This window comes from Diabrotica virgifera, chromosome 3 (genome assembly GCF_917563875.1).
Source record: "Diabrotica virgifera virgifera chromosome 3, PGI_DIABVI_V3a".
Taxonomy (NCBI): Eukaryota; Metazoa; Arthropoda; class Insecta; order Coleoptera; family Chrysomelidae; genus Diabrotica; species Diabrotica virgifera.
The window spans coordinates 70320696-70341235 of NC_065445.1; the positions used below are offsets into that span (position 1 = coordinate 70320696).

Here is a 20540-nt window from a genome sequence, read left to right on the forward strand (position 1 = left end):
GTAGCGTTCATAGACCTAACTGCCGCCTATGACACAGTTAGCCATCAACGGCTACTCGCAAAACTCTACGAAACTGCAAAGGATTTCCGACTAACAAGGTTATTGAAATGTCTCCTCCAGAATAGACGCTTCTACGTAACGCTCCAGTCCATGAACAGTCGGTGGAGGGGCCAAAAAAATGGACTACCACAGGGAAGTGTCCTAGCGCCGATTCTATACAACATATACACCAACGACCAACCCATACACCAACAAACAAGGCAATTTATTTACGCTGATGATATAGCTGTGGCAGCTCAGGGAAGAACCTTCAATAAAGTCGAAGTGAAACTGACATGCCCTGGGAGACTTAGCTCTATACTACGATAAAAACCATCTGAAACCCAATCCCACAAAAACCCAGGTATGTGCTTTCCACCTTAGAAACAAGCATGTCCGAAGGCCGCTGGAGGTGGAATGGCGTGGTCAGATGCTTGAACACAACGAGACGCCAAAATACCTTGGCGTCTGTCTGGATAGAACTCTGTCTTACCGATACCACTGTCAAGATGTCAAGAAGAAAGTAAGTGCCAGAAATAATATCATCCGCAAGCTAACTAATACAAAATGGGGAGCACAACCACACACTCTCCGCACTTCTGCCTTAGCATTATGTTTTTCGGCGCGGAGTTTGGAGCACCAGTATGGGAAAACTCTGTTCACGCAAAGAACGTTGACGTGGCTCTAAATGAAACGGTTCGTATAATATCGGGTTGCCTGAAACCGACACCTATCGAAGAGGTATACCCCATAGCTGGGATTGCTCCACCACCTATCAGGAGGAAGGTCACGTCAGAGGTAGAACGAAAAAAGCAGGAGACGGACCGAAGACACCCCTTATATGACCACCAAACTCAGCCAAGCAGACTAAGATCCCGGAAAAGCTTCCTGAAAACATCAACTTCCATCCCCGAAGCGCCAGAGACGCGCCGAATACACCTATGGCAAGCGTCAGCTACTGCGACACATTTTCCTCCCTCAGAGGAAATGGCTGCTGGACACAATTTACCGTATCCGACTTGGAAAGCGCTAAACAGACTAAGAACCGCCGTTCCACGTTGTGCTGGTAACCTGAAAAAATGGGGATACCAGGAGGACGATACGCGGTTCAGACCAGCCAGCATCTACCATCGTGCACAGAGATTAGAGAGACCTGCACAGAAGACTTAATTATAGCAAATGACAGGGCCATCTATGTGGCCAACCATTGGAAATACAGTATTTAAAGTTGTTGGTGTTCCGGACACGGAAAGTAAGTAAGCCGATATGATATTAGGGTTCAGCAATCCCAAAAACTCCCCGAGTAACGAATTTGCACTGATTTTGTATCAAACATTCGTAAAACTCTAGAAGATGATGCCCGTCCTGGACTCCAGGTGCCTCGGAGGCCATCGCCGACGTAATATTAGTGTTCAGTGACCCCTAAAACCTGAGTAACATCTTTGCATTGTGTTGATTTTGTATCCAACTTTCATTAAACTTTAGGAGACCAGGTTCATACTCGGCACCAGGTGCCTTGGAGACCATCGCCATCATGATATTCGTGTTCAGCTAGCCCAAAAACCCCGGTTTTCAAAATTGAACTCATTTCCGTCAATTATTTCTGAATTACAAATTTTAGGGGAGTGCAATTAGAACGAAAACATGCATTGTTTCGGAAAAATTCAAACAGGCTTATATTTTTCTAAAACTGTTTTTGTTAGTTTATATACATGTTAAAGTAAAAAGTTCTACTCGCAGATTTGGCCGCTAATTGTTTAAACAATAACAATTGTTTTGTATAAATAATTTTAAAAATATCGATAAATTCATTATTTTACTTTGATCAAATATGTTTCTATTTTGTTTTTGATTATGCTGAATCCGAATATGGCATTGCAATTTGAAAATTCTTATACGCTGTGAGCTCGTACGTAGAGGGGATATTTACAAATTCGCGAGCGCCAGTAGTGGCAAGTCTGTAAACGTTTACCGGAAATTTGACATAAATGTCAAAGTGATTAATTTAAAATTAAAATTAAAAACATTAATTATAAAAATATTAGTTGGTCAAAGCTGTGGTATATATTTTTACCTTAAATATACTTACGTTTTAAATACTGAATTTAAATTTTTTTAATGTTCCGTAATATGTAATTATAAATTAATCTATTAATCTACACGCGCCATCTACACGATAATTGTGAAAGTATCCGAAGTAAGAAATTCATATTTTATCAATAGAACGTCAAGATGATTAGCAAAATCTTAAAAAAATCGATTACAATTTAATTACTTTTTAGCGTTGTAAATATTAAGCGATAACAATTAAATAATAAATTTAAAAATTACCGGTGAAAGTTGAATTGGTAATCCGCTAGGAGCGCCACCAGCGAAGCTCAGAGCGTATACAGAAGCTCTTATACAGTGTGTCTGCGTAGCTAGGAACCACATGGAAAACTTTTTTATTATCAATTTTACGAAAAAAAGTTATTCTTAATAAAATGCTCTGGATAGTCAAAAATCTAAAACTCAACCATCAGATATCAAATTTTATCAATTTTATACGAGTTATGTCAAAAATATGAATTTCGTTAAAGAGTAAACTACCTTTATATTACAGAATATCAAAAAATGCTATTATGAAAAGTTGTTTGAAATTAGAAACTATGTCTAAATATACAATTACATCATTCTAATCGAAAAAAAATTTCAATTTTTTCTCAAATTACGGATCATTTTATTACAATTATGATAACTATTTTATTATCACTTTTACGAAAAAAAGTTATTCTTCATAAAATGCTCTTTCTGGTCTGAAATCTAAGATACAATCATCAGATATCAAACTTTTTGAATTTTATACGAGGTATGTAAAAAATATGAATTTTTCTTATGAGTTAAGTGCCTTTATTATTCACAATCTTTTAATTAGAAGGATGTAATTGAACACTAAAACAAATTTTTTAATTCCAAACAACTTTTCTTAATAACAATTTACGATATTGTGAAATATAAAGGTACTTTACTCTTGAGTGAAATTCATATTTTTTTACGTACCTCGTATAACATTAATTAAATTTGATATTTGATGATTGCATCTTAGATTATATACGATGCAGAGTATTTTATAAAGAATAACTTTTTTTCGTAAAACTGATAATAAAAAAGTTATCAATAGGTTCCAAGTTACGCAGACATACTGTATAAGAGCTAAAAAAATTTTTTTTGCTGAACATTTATTATTGTTAAAGCTTATTATTAAATTTATTTAGGTAAGTTTTACAGAAAAAAGTTTTGATCTCTTTGTATAAACATTTTTTTAGCTGGTAATTTTCGGTTTTTGTATTACATTTTTGTTATCTTTCTTAATTTTCTTAAAAAGAAATAGTGTATTTCATTTCTAAAGTAAAATAATTTATCTAAAGTACTTATGCCCATACATTTTATTTCTTTCTATTACAACCATAAGATAGCTTAATTATTCTTCTTTCATGTTCAATTTGTAAAAATTTATTTGATCAATTAGTTAAAGAATTACATTAAAATACATAACTCAACCGTGCACTTCACCGTAAGTTAGTTTACAATGCGCCAATGTTTGTGAGAAGGGTGTCTTTAGCGTTATAAATAAAAAATTATAGAAGATACAGATTTAATTTTAGAAAATTCCTTATATAAGGTTTTTTTTGTAAAATTTTCTGAATTTTTCAATGGTCAAGTCAGTTTTTTTCTAAAATTTATTTTCGGAGTTATTTAAAAAACATCTAATTTCGTAGTTCATTTGTTTAATAAAAAATGAAGCACCCACTTCCCGAGTAGAAATTTTTGATATGTTGTTTATTAAACATTTCTTAATGAAATTACAAAAAATTCTGTCTTGTTTGATTTTTTCCGAAGTGAAAATCGAATGCAAAAAGTTTTATTGAGATTCATCCTACTGTACAAGTTTGGTAGGGCTATTGCTTCATTTCCTCACTTATAAACGAATAATTGTGGCTCATTCCCATATAAACATAATACTTATATTATTTTTTATATCTAGCCTGGCGGTCCTAGAGTCCAATGGTCTCCAACTGCTCAACAAGGAAACGCTGTCCCACAAAGACAATTCATTCAGCTGGACGCTAGAACACATCAAGAGCTACAAAAGATGCCACCAGAGCAACAAGCCATTTTTGTTGCTAAAATACAAAGACACAGACAGTTTCTTAAGCAGGTGCAACAAAGGGGCAGTCATATTTTGATAAGAGGTATATTTCTGTTAATTTGTAACTCATACATACAACTTTCATATCATACAGTTTTATTTTTCTTTTAAAAAAGAGGGGGTGTGGTATATTATGAACCACCCTTAATATAAAATATGTTTTACGCTTAAATCTGAATAACTTTTTCATCTGAATAACTAATTTGAGGCTTAGAAATCCAAAAAGCGACCATGATAGGTAAATGACAAATTTTGGTTACTCTTTATATTTTCGCGGTCGCTGAATCCGAATATGATGTTTATTTTTAACTAGAATTGGTGGAACATGTTCAAAAATAAAAGTTTATGCAAAAATGCGAAAAATCAATTTTGATGATTTTTCACATTTACCTCGCTGCATCTTTGGTCGCGGTAAATATTTCCTTTTGAAAATTTTACTGTGTCATCTTTGAAGTATTTAGATCACAACGAGCTTTGTCCAAAATGTATAAACAAATTAAAACAGGAGTTGTTAATTTTTAAACATTTTGTCGTCAGATTTCGTTAGTTTCATGTTTACTTAAAAAAGTTGAGTGAAAAACTTTTCAGTTTATAATTTTAACCAAAACAGCAATAAAATATAATTCATGGAAAATGAAATGAGTTTTATGGAAAATTTCATGTCAAAATATGCAATAGGAAAAAAAGTTATGTGACTTTATACACGAGCGGCACTCTCCTCAAAAAACGCTTATTTGTCGGGATATTGACCACGGTATGGTGAATGGCTAAATTTAGTATTACTTAATGTTTTTGATGGTGCTGAAAACGAAAATGAGGTTTATTTTGAATTTTAGATTGAGGAACATTGTCAAAATCTCAATTTTACCTTAAAAATAAAAAAAAATGAAATCACGTTTTTCTTAAAATTAAAAGTTGCACCATTTTTTTTCTATAAAATATTTTATTCTTTGTACCCCATATTTTAACCGAAACTTGATTAAAAAGCTAAATTTAAAATTTTTTCACTCAACTTTTACGAATAAACTTTGCAATTCAGGAATCTGCACCTTTTACTTTAAACAATTCATAACTTTATTATACTAAGAGAAACAAATTGAAACAGGTACCATTATCTTCAGAAAGGTAAGAAATATACAGGGTGTCCCCGAAAATAGTGCGTTCCTTTAACCCTTAAACGCCCAACCTTTTTTAGGTTCCATGTACGCCCAAGGGTGGGTAAAAAATGTCCACCTCGAAAATAGCTAAAATATTTATTGAGAGTTGTTGAAAATGGATTAAACTTAAGAAGCTTATGCTTAATAAACACAGCATCTTCTAAAATATTAATATAAACAATTTACAAACCTTACAACAAAATTACAATGTACATCAAAATTAACATACCAGTAAAAGCCAGTAATTCAAAGTCGATTTTCTCCATAGTCTTTCTTTCCGCCTCCTCATTGGCGGATAATTATGTATATTATGTAATTATACATCGATAATTATATGGATTATCTTCCTACCAACGAGAAATTATATAGAAACCTTTAGTAACAAGTTTTGCCAAGGGTGTACTTTTTATGCCCATCCATATTTAACTCAAGATGCTGCTTTTATTTTCAAAAATATTGGTAGAACCAAATTAACATTCGATAATGGGCTGTCTTTTTAACAATAAATAATTTTTTAAAAAAATTTTAACACGTAATAAATATGTTACAAGGGAATACGCATTAGGTGGACATTTTTTACCCACCCTTGGGCGTTTAAGGGTTAAGGTATGAATATAATACACAATGTATAACAAAAAAGTCCTATAATATTTTTTTCTAAAGTTAACCGTTTCCAAAAAAAATTACATTGTTCGCCATATAAGCGAACTTTTATTTTCATAAAATTAACTAATTTGGCATCACTGTACAAGAACTGTTTGCGATTTAGTTTATTAACACCACAAGTGTAGGTCAGACAGGTACACCTGCAAAATAATTGTACCACCCCGTGTTTTAAAATCCAACAAAACAAGAATTTGTTTGTTTGTTTAGGATGAAGACAGGGTTTAATGTAAATACTAATTATCTATGTTTAGATTTTTGTATACATAGTTGTCAGATTTCAATTTGCATACCAAAATGTATTTTGGTTTTTTAGCCAAACGGTTGCATTTAGAAAAAAATGTTATAAGACTTTTTTGCTCTACATGGTGCCTTCTACCTATACCTTTAAGGAACGCACTATTTTTGGGGACACCCTGTATACTGTAAAAATTTCAGAAAAAAAATTTAACATGGAACACAGTTGTAGCGAGTTAAACGCAAAAAAAATGTGATTTCATTTTTTTAGGGTAAAATTGCGATTTTGCCAATGTTCCCCCACGTAAAATTCAAAATAAACCTAATTTTCGTTTTCAGCATCATCAAAAACATACAGTACAGACCAAAATTAGCCATTCACCACACCGTGGTCATCACACCACACACTATCCCGAGAAATAAGAATTTTTGGGATGTTCCGCTCGTCTACAAAGTCACATAACTTCTTTCCTATTGCATATTTTGACTTGAAATTTTTCAAAAAACTTTTCATGAATTATATTTTATTGCTGCGTTGGTTAAAATTATAAACCAAAAAGTTTGTCACTCAACTTTTTTAAATAAACATGAAACTAACGAAATCTGACAACAAAATGTTTAAAAATTAACAACTCTATTAATTTGTTTAAACATTTTTCACAAAGCTCGTTGAAATCTAAATACTTCAAAGATGACACAGTACAAACTTCAAAAGGAAATATTTACAGCGACCAAATATAAAGCGAGGTAAAGTTGAAAAATCATCAAAATTTATTTTTCGCATTTTTGCATAAAGTTTGATTTTTGTACATGTTCCACTAACTCTAGATAAAAATAAACTTCATATTCAAATTCAGGGACCTCTAAAACATAAAGAATCACCAAAATTGGTCATTCACCTTAAAGTTGATTTTAGTGGTCGGCATAACGTAATTTTAGGGGTTGCTGCCGCTCGCCTATAATATAATAAGATGTTATTAACCTTATCCAAAGCCACTTAGTCCATGTGGTGAGACCGCTCCCGTCTGCTCCCGTCTGAAAAACATTTCTAATTCGGTTTCTCTGCGGATTCATATTCAAAAATGTCCCCTTTAAACAAATCAGAAGGGTGCCGGACGGAATTTTTGGGCAGAAATTGTTTAAACAATTTTTTTTAAACAAATACATAAGATCACTTTTTATTGCTCCAAAAAATATATTTTTAGGTTTTTTGGGTCATTCTAAACAAGAAAGGTATCTTGTGATTTTTCTCAAAAATTGACAGTTTTCGAGTTATAGGCGATTTAAAATCTAAAAAATGCGAAAATTCGAATTTTTGAGGCTTAAAAACTCATATTTAAATTTGTATTTTTAAGGGTGCCAATAACTTGGATTAAAGTTTAAACATTCCTTTTCAAGATTCCGAAGAGTGATCGGGTCTAACTTCAATTTAGACCGTAGTTTATTAATTGTTAATTATGCGTGTCCATCCTGTTTTTTGTCGGTGCGGCGCGCACTATTTTCAAAAATCTCCTATTTTTCTCCGAAAAATATTTTTTCTAGATTCTTTGGGACATCCTAAATAAAATAAGTTTCTTGACGTTTTTCTCAAAAGTTACTAGTTTTAAAGTTATAAGCGATTTAAAATGCGAAAATGTGTTTTTTTTTTCATTTTTCGGATTTTAAATCGCTTATAACTTTTGAGAAAAATGTCAAGAAACTTATTTTATTTAGAATGTCCCAAAGAATCTAGAAAAAATATTTTTCGGAGGAAAATAGGAGATTTTTGAAAATAGTGCGCGCCGTCCCGGCAAAAAAAACCGGATGGACACGCATAATTAACAATTAAAAACAACAGTCTAAATTGAAGTTAGACCCGATCACTCTTCGGAATCTTGAAAAGGAATGTTTAAACTTTAATCCAACTTATTGGCACCCTTAAAAATACTAATTTAAATATGAGTTTTTAAGCCTCGAAAATGCGTAGTTTCGCATTTTTTTAGATTTTAAATCGCCTATAACTCGAAAACTGTCAATTTTTGAGAAAAATCACAAGATACCTTTCTTAATGTTGTTCTGAAGCTATTTTCTTGTGGCATTTTTATGATTAATTATTTATATGGGAAATAAGCCACAATTAAAATGAAAAAAATAATTTTATTTAAAAATTTTTTTTAAATAAAATAAAATAATTAAAATAAAAAAAAATAAAATTATTTTTTTCATTTTAATTGTGGCTTATTTCCCATATAAATAATTAATACCTTTCTTGTTTAGAATGACCCAAAAAACCTAAAAATATATTTTTTGGAGCACTAAAAGGTGATCTTATGTATTTGTCTAAAAAAATTGTTTAAAGGGGACATTTTTGAATATGAATCCGCAGAGAAACCGAATTAGAAATGTTTTTCAGACGGGAGCGGTCTCACCACATGGACTAACTGGCCATAAGTAAACATGGCCGTGAAATGAACGTGTTGTTGTAATATTCTCTTGTGTATAAAACTTTGAACAGAATTAAGCGTAAGGCATTCGTATTTATTATTAGACGTGAATATGTTGAAATAGTGTGACAGATCAGTGTTGTTAATTTTTGATAGTTGTGTTTCGCCACGGTATTTATTATAAATATAATGGTGTTAAACTCAAGACGTCGTATTATGCATTTATTCAATTAAGGAACAAAAGGCAAATTAAATACCAACCCCTCTGCTTTATCAATACATGGCGATCCTGCCATGGACCATTTACAGGACGAAATTTTATGAAAAGAAGACTCATGTTCGGCCAGTACAGCTGTAATCAACATTATTCGTATGATACCTATCGATTGGGACGAGTTTTGAAATCTTTTATATTGAAATTTTATGGAAAAACAGCTATATTTTTTCAAACGTTGGCCTTGCAGCATTAAATTTTTACTTGTCAATAAGAGTGAACTTTAACAGGGTATATTAGACAGAACTGGAATACAAACTTATTATTAATAAAAACTTGTATTTATTATAAACTTAATTGTTTTGGAAATAACTTCAAATTTGCCATATTAATCATACCGGACAATCTTGCCTGTATCCATTTTTGTAATAGTAGTGGCTTGTAACGATGAATTTCCCGCTGAGATATATCGAAATTCTAATTTAAATAATTATTATTTATTATTAATTATTATAATAACAGTTTACTTATCTTCACCTATTCAGGCAACGTTCCACCGGGCTTGACAACACAACAACAAGTTCAGTGGTTGCAGCAACAAGCCAAACAACAAGGAATAGTTTTACCGCCAAACATACAACAAAATATAACCCCAGGAACACTAACCCAACCTACTTTGGCTCAAAATATGCAGCATGCACCTGGACTGAGTCCTATCAATCAAAACAACACTCAATTCACTGACCAGAATCAGCAACAGCAGATTCAGCTGAGACAGTTCCGGCTTCAACAGCTGCAACTGCAGAGGGAACAGGCACAGAAAAACCATTTGGCTCAACAAGGTTAGTTACTGTTTAAAAGCATCCAAGATACTTATTTTATTTAACGCTTTCAATGTTCTGTATGTGGTATTACTTCGTATTCCTAGGTGCAATTACTCCGGCTGCAGTAATTCGTCCAATCGGCCAACCTCAGTTGGCAGATTCGACCACCAATTTACCCCATGTTCAAGAAGCCAATATTCAAAGCCCCTTGGTCGTCAATGCGAAGACTAAAACTGCCCTAGCTAATATGTTAAGCATAAAGCTACAGAGCGGAGGCTCCTCAGTTGGTGTTCAGAGACCGGAAGCCATCCAAGAACCGTCTGCTGCTGGAACTTTAAGGTACAATTTTAATTTCTGAGGCCACTAATAATTTTCATGTTAATTAATTTTTTTTTCTTTTATGGCTCAGTTATAAAAGGAACTCTAGAGCAGTCACTGAATGTTTTCACCTCCGATTTCGTTGAACCTCTTATCATAGATTTTCATGAAAATTGGTGAGCAGTTAGAAGATACCTCAAGAAATAAAAGTGACATGGTGCCAACTTGCGCTTTTATCCTGAGGGTGGATGCCACCCCTTCTCGCTGGTGAAAATTATTTTATTAAAAAAACCCATAAATCGATAGAGGGACAAATTCCAAGCAAAAATTTGTTATATCAAGTTACTAAAATAAATCAATACTTTTTGAGTTATTAAAGATCCAATATTTTATTACCAAGCGGTATATTTATCCAAGTTTCTACAAAAGAGTTATTACCAAAATTGAAGCTAATATATAATCAAATAAATTCCTTAGTTGAAAAACATTTTAATATTAATTCAAAGTGAGTTATAGGTATGTAATTGAATGTATATATTTTTTTCGGCGAGTACTCAAATCTAAATATTCAAACGTAAATAACGCGAAAACCATCCATTTTATAACATATACATACTTACTAAACACTTGTCACAGTACTCAGGAATACCTATTAAATGAGCTCTAGAATAAGTTGATAGCATGAAAATTAAGTAAGTTATGAAGAAAATAAGAGAACCCCTTCGAATTTTTTAGGAAAAAGTGAAAAATAAAACATACCTACACCATTTCCCCAAAAATTAAAATTTATAATAATCCCTATAAGAGTTTATTTATTTTAGGATAAGTAATGACCTCACAAATTTTGACAGGTTTAGAATGCATATTTTTGAAAAAATATATTTAAAAAAATCAGATTTTTTCAAATTTTCGTAAATTTCACTTTCTTTCGATAATAACTCCAAAAATACTCGATATACATAAAAAATGATACAGAACTGAATTTAAATTTTTTTTGACAAATATTTTACTTTTTTATTTCTTAGGATAAAAAATAACCGAGATAGAAACGTTTAAAGCCTAAATTTTTCCATTTTTAAAGCGAGAATCATGTAACCGCGACCCTTCAACCTTTTATACTTAAAAAATAAGCGATTTAAAATATTAAATTTAATACGATTTTATATCCCTTGAAATTTGCGGATGAACCGGATATAAAAATTAATGGAGTTATTCTAAAAAAAAACAAATTTTTCGGGAAACATTTTTGGAGCATAAATTTTAATGCTATTAACTTCTTCTGCAGCTCATTTGATAGGTATTTCTGAGTACTTTGACAAGTATTTAGTAAGTATATGTTATAAAATGCATCGTTTTCCTGTCATTTAAGCTTGAATACTTAGATTTGATTATTCGCCGAAAAAAAAATACAGTCAATTACCTATAACTCACTTTGAGTTAATATTAAAAGGTTTTTCAAGTAAGGAATTTATTTGATTTTATATTAGCTTCAATTTTCGTAATAATAACTTTATTTGTAAAAACTTTTTGAGGTATTTATGAAAAACCGCTTCAAAACATGCATTTTTTACGAAAAATTAAAAAAAATTATCTTTAATAACTCAAAATCTATTGATTTATTAATAACTTTTTATAAAAAATATTGCTTAGATTTGTCCCTCTGTCGATTTCGGAGGTTATTTTTAATAAAATAATTTTCGCCCAGGGTAAAAGCGCAAGTTGGCACCATGCCACTTTTGTTCCTAAAGGCATTCTCTAACCATTCACCAATTTTCATGAAAATCTATGGAGGTTCACCAAAATCGGAGGTAATAGCTCATATCCACCTTCAGTGGCTGCACTACACAATTTATCATATTTTTAAACAACTATTTTAATGCAAACAGAAACTTTTAATTCTTCTAATTGCTTATATTTTAATAAATAGGTTGATGACAGCACAACATAATGCTGCACTGAATTCGAAACCGCAGGAAATTATAGCTCTACAAAGGAGGACCATCAACGGCCCAAGTGGTGAAATTATAAAGCCACCTGGTGCTCAACCACATCCTCCTACACCTACGACTGAACCGCCAAAGCTACAGTATGGTACAAAGACTACACAACCTGTACAACATCGACCAGGGCCATTCTATGGACATAATCCAAACCTTAAATGTAAGTACTGTAAGAGCAGCATTTTTACTTATTTAGTTTTACTACACATAATTATTAAGCACGTTGGTGGAGAGAAGAAAGAAAAATGGATATCATTGTCGAAATTATTGTAAATTCATGGGACAATACAGGGGACTTCGAGAAAAGTCCCATGTATTGCTGTACCTTATTATGCAGATGCAAAATTGACAAATTAATGTCAATAATCCAGACAGAAGTTTCAGAGAAACCCATTTTAAGACATTTTTTTATCTAGAAACCAGGGCAGGACATAGTAAATATTCTCTAAATTTGCTATTATCACAGCCATGAGGTCAGAAGAATCCGACTGTAATATTTGGGATGTCCACTTCTTATATTATTAGCTGAGGCTTTTGAAGGAGACCATACTCACAAGAACTTACTTGTTTGAAAACTCAAGCGATCTAAGAAAGAGTAGTGAGTTTTCGAGTGAAAACTTGAACTGGAACAGCTAAACAATATTCCAGGAGAAGAGTTCTTAGGGTAATTCCAGCAGAGGAGACGACTTTGGGAAAGGCTTATATGTTGCCAAGGGAAGTACTTCTTAATGTTGAATGCTTTGTAATAATTTTCAAACTTTTCGTTAGCCTTGGAACTTTTCGATTACACCTCGTAATTCAAATGTAAAGTATATAATTTAATAATTTATTATTTTTGTTGGGAATAAGCCACAATTTTACTTTAAAATTAAGTTTATTTGACGTTTCGATTTCCAATTCGCAAAAAGTTCTAAAAATACAAAACATTAATAAAAAAACACATTTTGTTTTTGATTCTTGGTAAAAAATTCTTCTAATAATTTAATTTTATCTGACGCATTCATATTGACAATACAAACATTCATATATATACATTTTAAAGTACTAGATGACTTTAAAATGATATTGCCAATATTTATGAGTTGCGTTCCTGGGACGACTTTATTGGAGGGCAGGTCATTCGATTATATGAAATCAACTTTAATTTAAGAATATCAGTTAGAAAAATCATAGAAACTCTAATTTTATATGTATGTTATTTTAAAACATAAATGAAGTATCCTCGATATGCTATTTACTTACTAGTGTACGGGCATAGGCGTAACCAGGGGGTGGTTTTGGGAGTTATAACCTCCCCTCCTTTGGATGTACTTTGAGCTCTATACGCTTAACACCATTATTATTCCATACCCCCAGAGACCATCAAGTAGATGTAACCCTCCTTAGGATCATCCTGGTAATACCTCTGTGTACGGGTGGAAGATAGTAAGACAAACCAGATAGAAATTCAAGGAGGAGTCAGACAGGGATGCATGCTGTCGCCTCAATCATTTAATGTGTACCACTTAATATTTCAGGAGGCACTATGGGAAAGAACTGAAGGTCTAAGGATTGGAGGGAGCATCATTAATAACATAAGATTTGCAGACGATACCGCAATCATGGTAGAGAATATATATCTCTTCTTCTTCTTAAAGTGCCTATCCGTTCCGAATGTTGGCGATCATCATGGCTATCTTGACTTTGTTTACCGCAGCGCGGAACAGTTCAGTGGTAGTCGTGTTATACCACTTTCGTAAATTTTGAAGCCAGGAAATACTTCTTCTTCCCTGTCCACTTTTACCATTTACCTTCCCTTGGAGAATCAGTTGGAGAAGGCCGTAACGTTCTTGATTTCTCATTACATGTCCTAGATATTCTAATTTTTTTGTTTTGATGGTTATGAGAATTTCACACTCTTTTCTCATTCTACGCAGGACTTCCACATTAGTAATTCGGTCAACCCAGGATATACGTAAGATGCGCCTATAACACGACATTTAGAAAGCTTCGAGCTGATTCATAGATGCAGCAGTTAGTGTCCACGCTTCCATTCCGTAGAGCAGAACTGTGAATATGTAGCATTTCAACAGACGGTATTTTGTTTTTGATGATATGTCCCGACTGTCGAAAATGGGTCTCATTCTAACGTATGCTGCTTTCGCTTTTATTATTCGCTGTTTAATTTCTGTTGAATGGTCCCATTGGCTATTTAAATTCGTGCCCAGATATGTATATTGCTCAACTCTTTCGATATTTTGTTGGTTGATTGTAAGTTGAGCGTTTAGTATTGGTTTTTTACTAATTCTCATAAATTTGGTCTTCTTTATGTTAAGAGCTAGTCCGTATCTGTTGCTGACTTCTGTTATACGATTTGTTAATATCTGTAAATCATTCAGATTATCGGCAAAAACTATGATGTCATCTGCATATCTAATGTTATTCAGTTTTATTCATATTATTATTTTGAATAACATTAGAGAATATATACGATTTATAAATTCTGCCAGAAATCATTAAGGCTGTTGGTACATAATTCGCAAATATTTTACGTGTAACCCTACTTTTTCTGTCTTTACACGGCAAATTACGTGTAGTAAAATTCACACTGGTATGGATATGTAAACATTACTAGAATGTCATTCTACTTGAAAATGTCATCATTAATTTATTAATTTAAAGAGATGGGTTTTGAATGTTCTTGGATAACTGTTATTTTTATAATTGCAAATTAATAATTCAGTTAATAAATGTGATAATTTTTTCACTAACTATGTATTCAGTGATTGTAATAATTTATTTGTACAACAAAAACTAATACTCAATCGAGAAAAGAGGAAAAGTGTTGAAGTGATTTTTGAATAATATATTGTTATGGAACGCTTACAGTTTTGATTATCTTTAACAACAAAATACTTGGATCACAGAATATATTATCCTGATGTATTCTCTGCTTGGATCTTCCACAAATAATACACAATAAATAACTTTTTATTAAGTTCACGTCTTAAATAAATTATTTATCAAATACACTATATATCAATAATATTTAATCAATAACTCAAAATATTCCCGATGCAATGTCAAATATTTAAAATTGTCACTGATTGTCAGTGTCTGACTGACAATATATGCTGACAATATTATATTCGGCTGAGTGCGTTGTAAGACAAAGATAGATTTGGAAAATATTACCACGGCATTGTGTTCATTTTTTTCGAATCCTGAAAAAACCAATAAATATTTTTGAAAAATTTAAACGCAGAATGAAAGACTAAATTATTACCGAGGGCCGAAAGTCCCTTAGAATAAATAAAAAGTTTATTTTAAATGAGATATTTGAAATTAAAAATCACACTAAATTTTCTCTTAGTTTTTCATCCCTGTAACTTATTAAAATAAACATAGAAGTTCTCAGGGACTTTCGGCCCTCGCTAATAACGTAATCTATCATTCTGCTTTTAAATTTTTCAAAAATACTTATTAGTTTTCTCGGGATTCGAAAAAAATGAATCCCCATTTGAATAGCATTGCAGCCGAAAATACGTACCGATCCTCTTAACATAGAAAGCAAAGAGATAGGACTAACAATGAATACAGATAAAACCAAACACATGGTGATCTCGTAAACCCTTATTGACAACATACATCTGACATTGGAGGGTAAACCATTAGAGAGGGTCGACAAGTATAAATACCTCGGAGCAATTATAAACTCACAGTTAGATCAAGATGAGGAGATAAAGGTCAGAATACAAATAGCTCGAAAAGGTTTTATAAAATACAAGTCTTCTTCTTCTTATTCCTTCTCTTTATAAGCAATTCTGTTTGTTCATTGGCGGATTTATACCTCTATGGAAGGTTGTCACTCCATCTTTTGCGCGGTCGGCCGATACTTCTTCTACCGATTGGTGATTTACCTTTTGCTATTTTGACCACACGTGTCTCCCCCATTCTGGTTATGTGGTTGTTCCATTCTCTTTTTTTATTTAGTATCCATTCGGTTATGCACTGTATGTTACATTGACTTCTAATGTCGTCACTCCTTTTTCGATCTCTAAGTGTATTTCCTGTAATTCTTCTCAGTACTCTCATCTCTGCCGTTTCCAGTAGTCTTTGTGTTGTGGCTGTATCGGGTCTTGTTTCTGATGCATATGTCATTATTGGTCTTACACTGGCTTTATAAATTCTTGACTTCATCTCAGTGTTAATATGTCGGTTTCGCCATATAGTGTTATTAAGGCATCTTGCCCCAGTCTATTTGCTCTTTGTACTTGATTTCTCACTTTTTTGTCCAGGTCTCCGTAACTTGACAATGTAATTCCAAGGTATTTTATTTCCATTACTCCGCCTGCAGTTTTGTTTGGTGTTATCGAGTAGCTCGACAGAACTGTTGCCGGTCCCAAGCCCGGATAAAGGAGGAGGGGGTTCTACAGCCAGGTTGGCACCCTACTGATAGCCTTTAAGAGATTACATAGGTCTTGCGGGTAAAAAAGTGACTTTTTAAAAAAATTATATCTCGAAAACCAAAAATTATTTTTATTTGTAATTGGAACATGTAAAAGTATAGTACTTAAGGTACTCTCAAAAAAATGTTCAGCCAAAAATATTCATTTTTGTAGAGTTGACTGCAATTTTTCGACAACAACCCTTTTTTTGCGGTGGGCAGCATAACTAAGTCCAGTCTCATCTGAAATCAAAAAATCAAAAAGTTTCTTGTAGTTTATACCTCTGGCTAGTGAATGAACGAAGGAATTTAAAAATAATAAATTTGAAGATTTTACATAAGTTTAAACACATTTTGGGCCCCAATTTTTCTCATTTTTTCAAAAATGACCATTTTTAAAGTAATTTTTTTTATAAAACAAAAACAACTTCACCTAATAAAAATTCTTTCGTTCATTCACTAGTCAGAGGTATAAACTACAAGAAACTTTTTGATTTTTTCATTTCAGATGAGACTGGACTTAGTTATGCTGCCCACCGCAAAAAAGGGCTGTTGTCGAACAATTGCAGTCAACTGTACAAAAATGAATATTTTTGGCTGAAAATTTTTTTTGGGAGTACCTTAAGTACTATACTTTTACATGATCCAATTATAAATAAAAATAATTTTTAGTTTTCGAGATATAATTTTTTTTTAAAAGTCAGTTTTTTTATCCGCAAGACCTATGTAACCCCTTAAAACCATACAGCTCATAGAAACAGGATTATGCCTCGGAAAATACAAGTCAATGTTTACAAATCAGAAATTGAGTATGGCTATCAGATTGAGGTTGGTCGAATGTTATGTTTGGTCGCAACTACTATGTATATGGGGTAGAAGCTTGTACTCTGAAAGCCCAATCCGTAAAAAAATGGAGGCATTCGAAATATGGCTATATAAAAATCCATGAGGAAAATAAAATTCCTGTAGCTGGCTGTATACCATAAATCACAAAAAAATACTGGATCCTTTGTAAAAGATACAGTCGGAAAAATGAAAGATACCCATGAACGATCACATCAATCACTTATTTTGTATTTGCTGTCTTTTTGTATAAATAACAAACGTTTGTTATAGAAAAGACAGCAAATACAAAATAAGTGATTGATGTGATCGTTCATGGGTCATCATCATCATCATTCTCTTTGCCTTATCCCTATGCAGGGTCGGCTACCCTAATTGCATTTCTCCACACAATTCTATCTTGGGCATGTCCTGCATAATCGTCTCCCTCCCCCCCCCCGTTTTCTTTGGTCTTCCTCTCCTACTTCTTCCAGGAATCTGCACTTCAACAATTCTTCGTATTGGGTGATTAGCGTCTCGACGTTGAACATGACCAAACCATCTCAACCTATGCTCTCTCATTTTGGCATCAATTGGTGCCACACCTAGACTTCCCCTAATATACTCATTTCTAATTTTATCCTTCTTTGTCACTCCACTCATCCATCTAAGCATTCTCATTTCCGCCACATGCATTCGTTGTTCCTCTTTCTTTTTCACTGCCCAACATTCAGTTCCGTACATCATAGCCGATCTTATGACTGTTTTATAGAATTTTCCCTTCAACTTCATTGGAATTTTCCTGTCACATAGCACACCACTCGCTTCTTTCCACTTCATCCATCCAGCCCTAATTCTACTGCATGCATCTCCATCTATTTCTCCATTACTCTGTAATACCGATCCTAGGTACTTAAAACTATTGCTTTTTATAATCAGTTCACCATCCAAAGATACCATTTTATTTGTAGTAACTCCATATTTAAATGAACATTCCAAATATTCTGTTTTTGTCCTACTAAGTTTTAAACCTTTTTCCTCCAGAGCTTACACGACATCATCAGCATACATTAAGCACCATGGAATGTTATACTGTGGTTTCGCTGTTATGTGGTCCAAAACTAATGAGAATAAATACGGACTAAGCCCAGAACCTTGGTGCAACCCTACTTTCACATGAAATTTATCAGTCTCTCCCACACCTGTCGTAACACTAGTCGTTGCTCCCTCATACATCCCCTCACAATCTTTACATATTCACCAGGGACTCCTTTCTTATTGAGTGCCCACCACAGAATCTCTCGAGGAACTCTTATCATATGCTTTCTCAAGATCAATGAATACCATATGGGCGTTTGTTTCTTTACTCCTGTATTTTTCCGTCAACTGCCTTATAATGAAAATTGCATCTGTTGTTGATCTGCCCTGCATAAAGCCAAATTGATTCTCGGATATTTCGGTCTTTTCACGTATCCGTCTATCAATTACTCTTTCCCATATTTTCATGGTGTGGCTAAGCAGTTTTATAGCCCTGTAGTTTGTACATTGTTGGATATCTCCCTTGTTTTTGTAAACAGGTACCAGTATACTGCTTCTCCATTCGTCTGGCATTTGTCCAACTTCCATAATAGGGAACTTGCACATTTTTTTGTTATTACATAATAATGTTCAGAAGTACAAATTTAAAGTCTTCGGTATCTTAAAATAGGTCAAACGGCCCGTGACGTCACTCAGTTTAACTATATGGTTCCGTTTATAGTTATAATTAGGTATATTCTTCTTCTTCTTCTTTAGTTTATTGGCCTCCACCTATTTTGGTATACCTCGTCGCGGAATAAAGGAAAAATATTTATATTCTATTAACATTTATCGTATGCCATTGTAATAATATATATCAGTTTGTTGACATTGGAGTTTGATATAGTTATTGAAGGAAAGGAAAGAAGGTTTACTACGGAAAATAAAACCATTTTGTAAAAGTACAGTTTTCTATGAATAGTTCAAACGATCAAAACACTTGTAACGTCAAATAAATGTATTTTCTACTGACGTTTATAACGTCTAATTTAAAATTCTGTTTACTTTGTTGGAAAAATGTAAATGTACAACGGAGTGACGTCACGACGCGTTTTAGGCCACCTGTTTTAATTTGAATTTTTAATCGCCTTTGGGGGCCAAACTTTTTTATCTTTGATACATGTTTTAAATTATGTTCTGTTGTGATTTATAACATTTTTTCGAATTTAAAAATTTATGCAAGTTCCCTATTCTATTAAATAGACCTGCTAGCCACCCTGTTCCTGTCTCTTCCAATGCTCTCCATACTTCCCCAGGAATATCATCTGGTCCTATCGCTTTTCCTTTCTTTATTTTTTGAAGCGCTTGAGACACTTCCGCGTTTGTTATTTTGGTGACCATTGCTGCTACTGTCTCCGTTGACTCTACAGGCTGTCTGTCAAATTCTTCATTTAATAAGCTGTCAAAGTACTTTCTCTGTGATCGTTCATGGGTAATCTTTCATTTTTCCGACTGTATATTTATATGACTATATACGCTGTGAGCTCGTAGGTAGAGGAGATATTTAAAATTTCGCGAGCGCCAGTAGTGACAAATCAGTGAACGTTCGGTGGAAATTTGATATAAATGTCAAAGTGATTAATTTAAAACATTGAAATTAAAAACATTAATACGAAAAATATTAGTTGGTCAAAGCTGTGGTGTATATTTTTACCTTAAACGTAATATACTTACGTTTTAAATACTGAATTTAAGTTTTTTTAATATATTATCGTAATATGTAATTATAAATTAATCTAAGCGCCATCTACACGATAATTGTGAAAGTATCCGAAGTAAGGAATTAATATTTCATTAATAGAACGTTTAAATGATAAGCAAAATCTTTAAAAAATCGATTACAATTTAATTACATTTTTGCGTTTTAAATATTAAGCGATAACAATTAAATAATAAATTTAAAAATTATCGGCGAAAGTTGCATTAGTAATCCGCTAGTAGCGACACCAGCGAAGCTCAGAGCGTATAGGCGTATTCTGAAAATTCCTTGGACTGCAAAAGTCTCAAACGAAGAAGTGTTAACACGAATTGGACATGAGAGAAAGCTTAGGTACACAATTAAAATATGAAAAAGATCGTATCTGGACACATACTTCGAAACGGTAAATACTCTCTGCTACACGTCACCATGCAAGGAAGAGTAAAGGGAAG

General features: G+C 32.9%; 1 protein-coding gene across 1 annotated transcript in view; it reads left to right on the top strand.

Moving 5' to 3' along the window:
* The window catches only part of LOC114325285 (PAX-interacting protein 1), a 76243-nt gene that overhangs the window by 26170 nt on the left and 29533 nt on the right, over nt 1-20540 (top strand). The window contains exons 6-9 of the mRNA XM_028273302.2: nt 4064-4271; nt 9468-9764; nt 9851-10085; nt 11992-12224. Coding sequence (XP_028129103.1) covers nt 4064-4271; nt 9468-9764; nt 9851-10085; nt 11992-12224 — 973 coding nt within the window. The remainder of the gene's footprint in view (nt 1-4063; nt 4272-9467; nt 9765-9850; nt 10086-11991; nt 12225-20540) is intronic.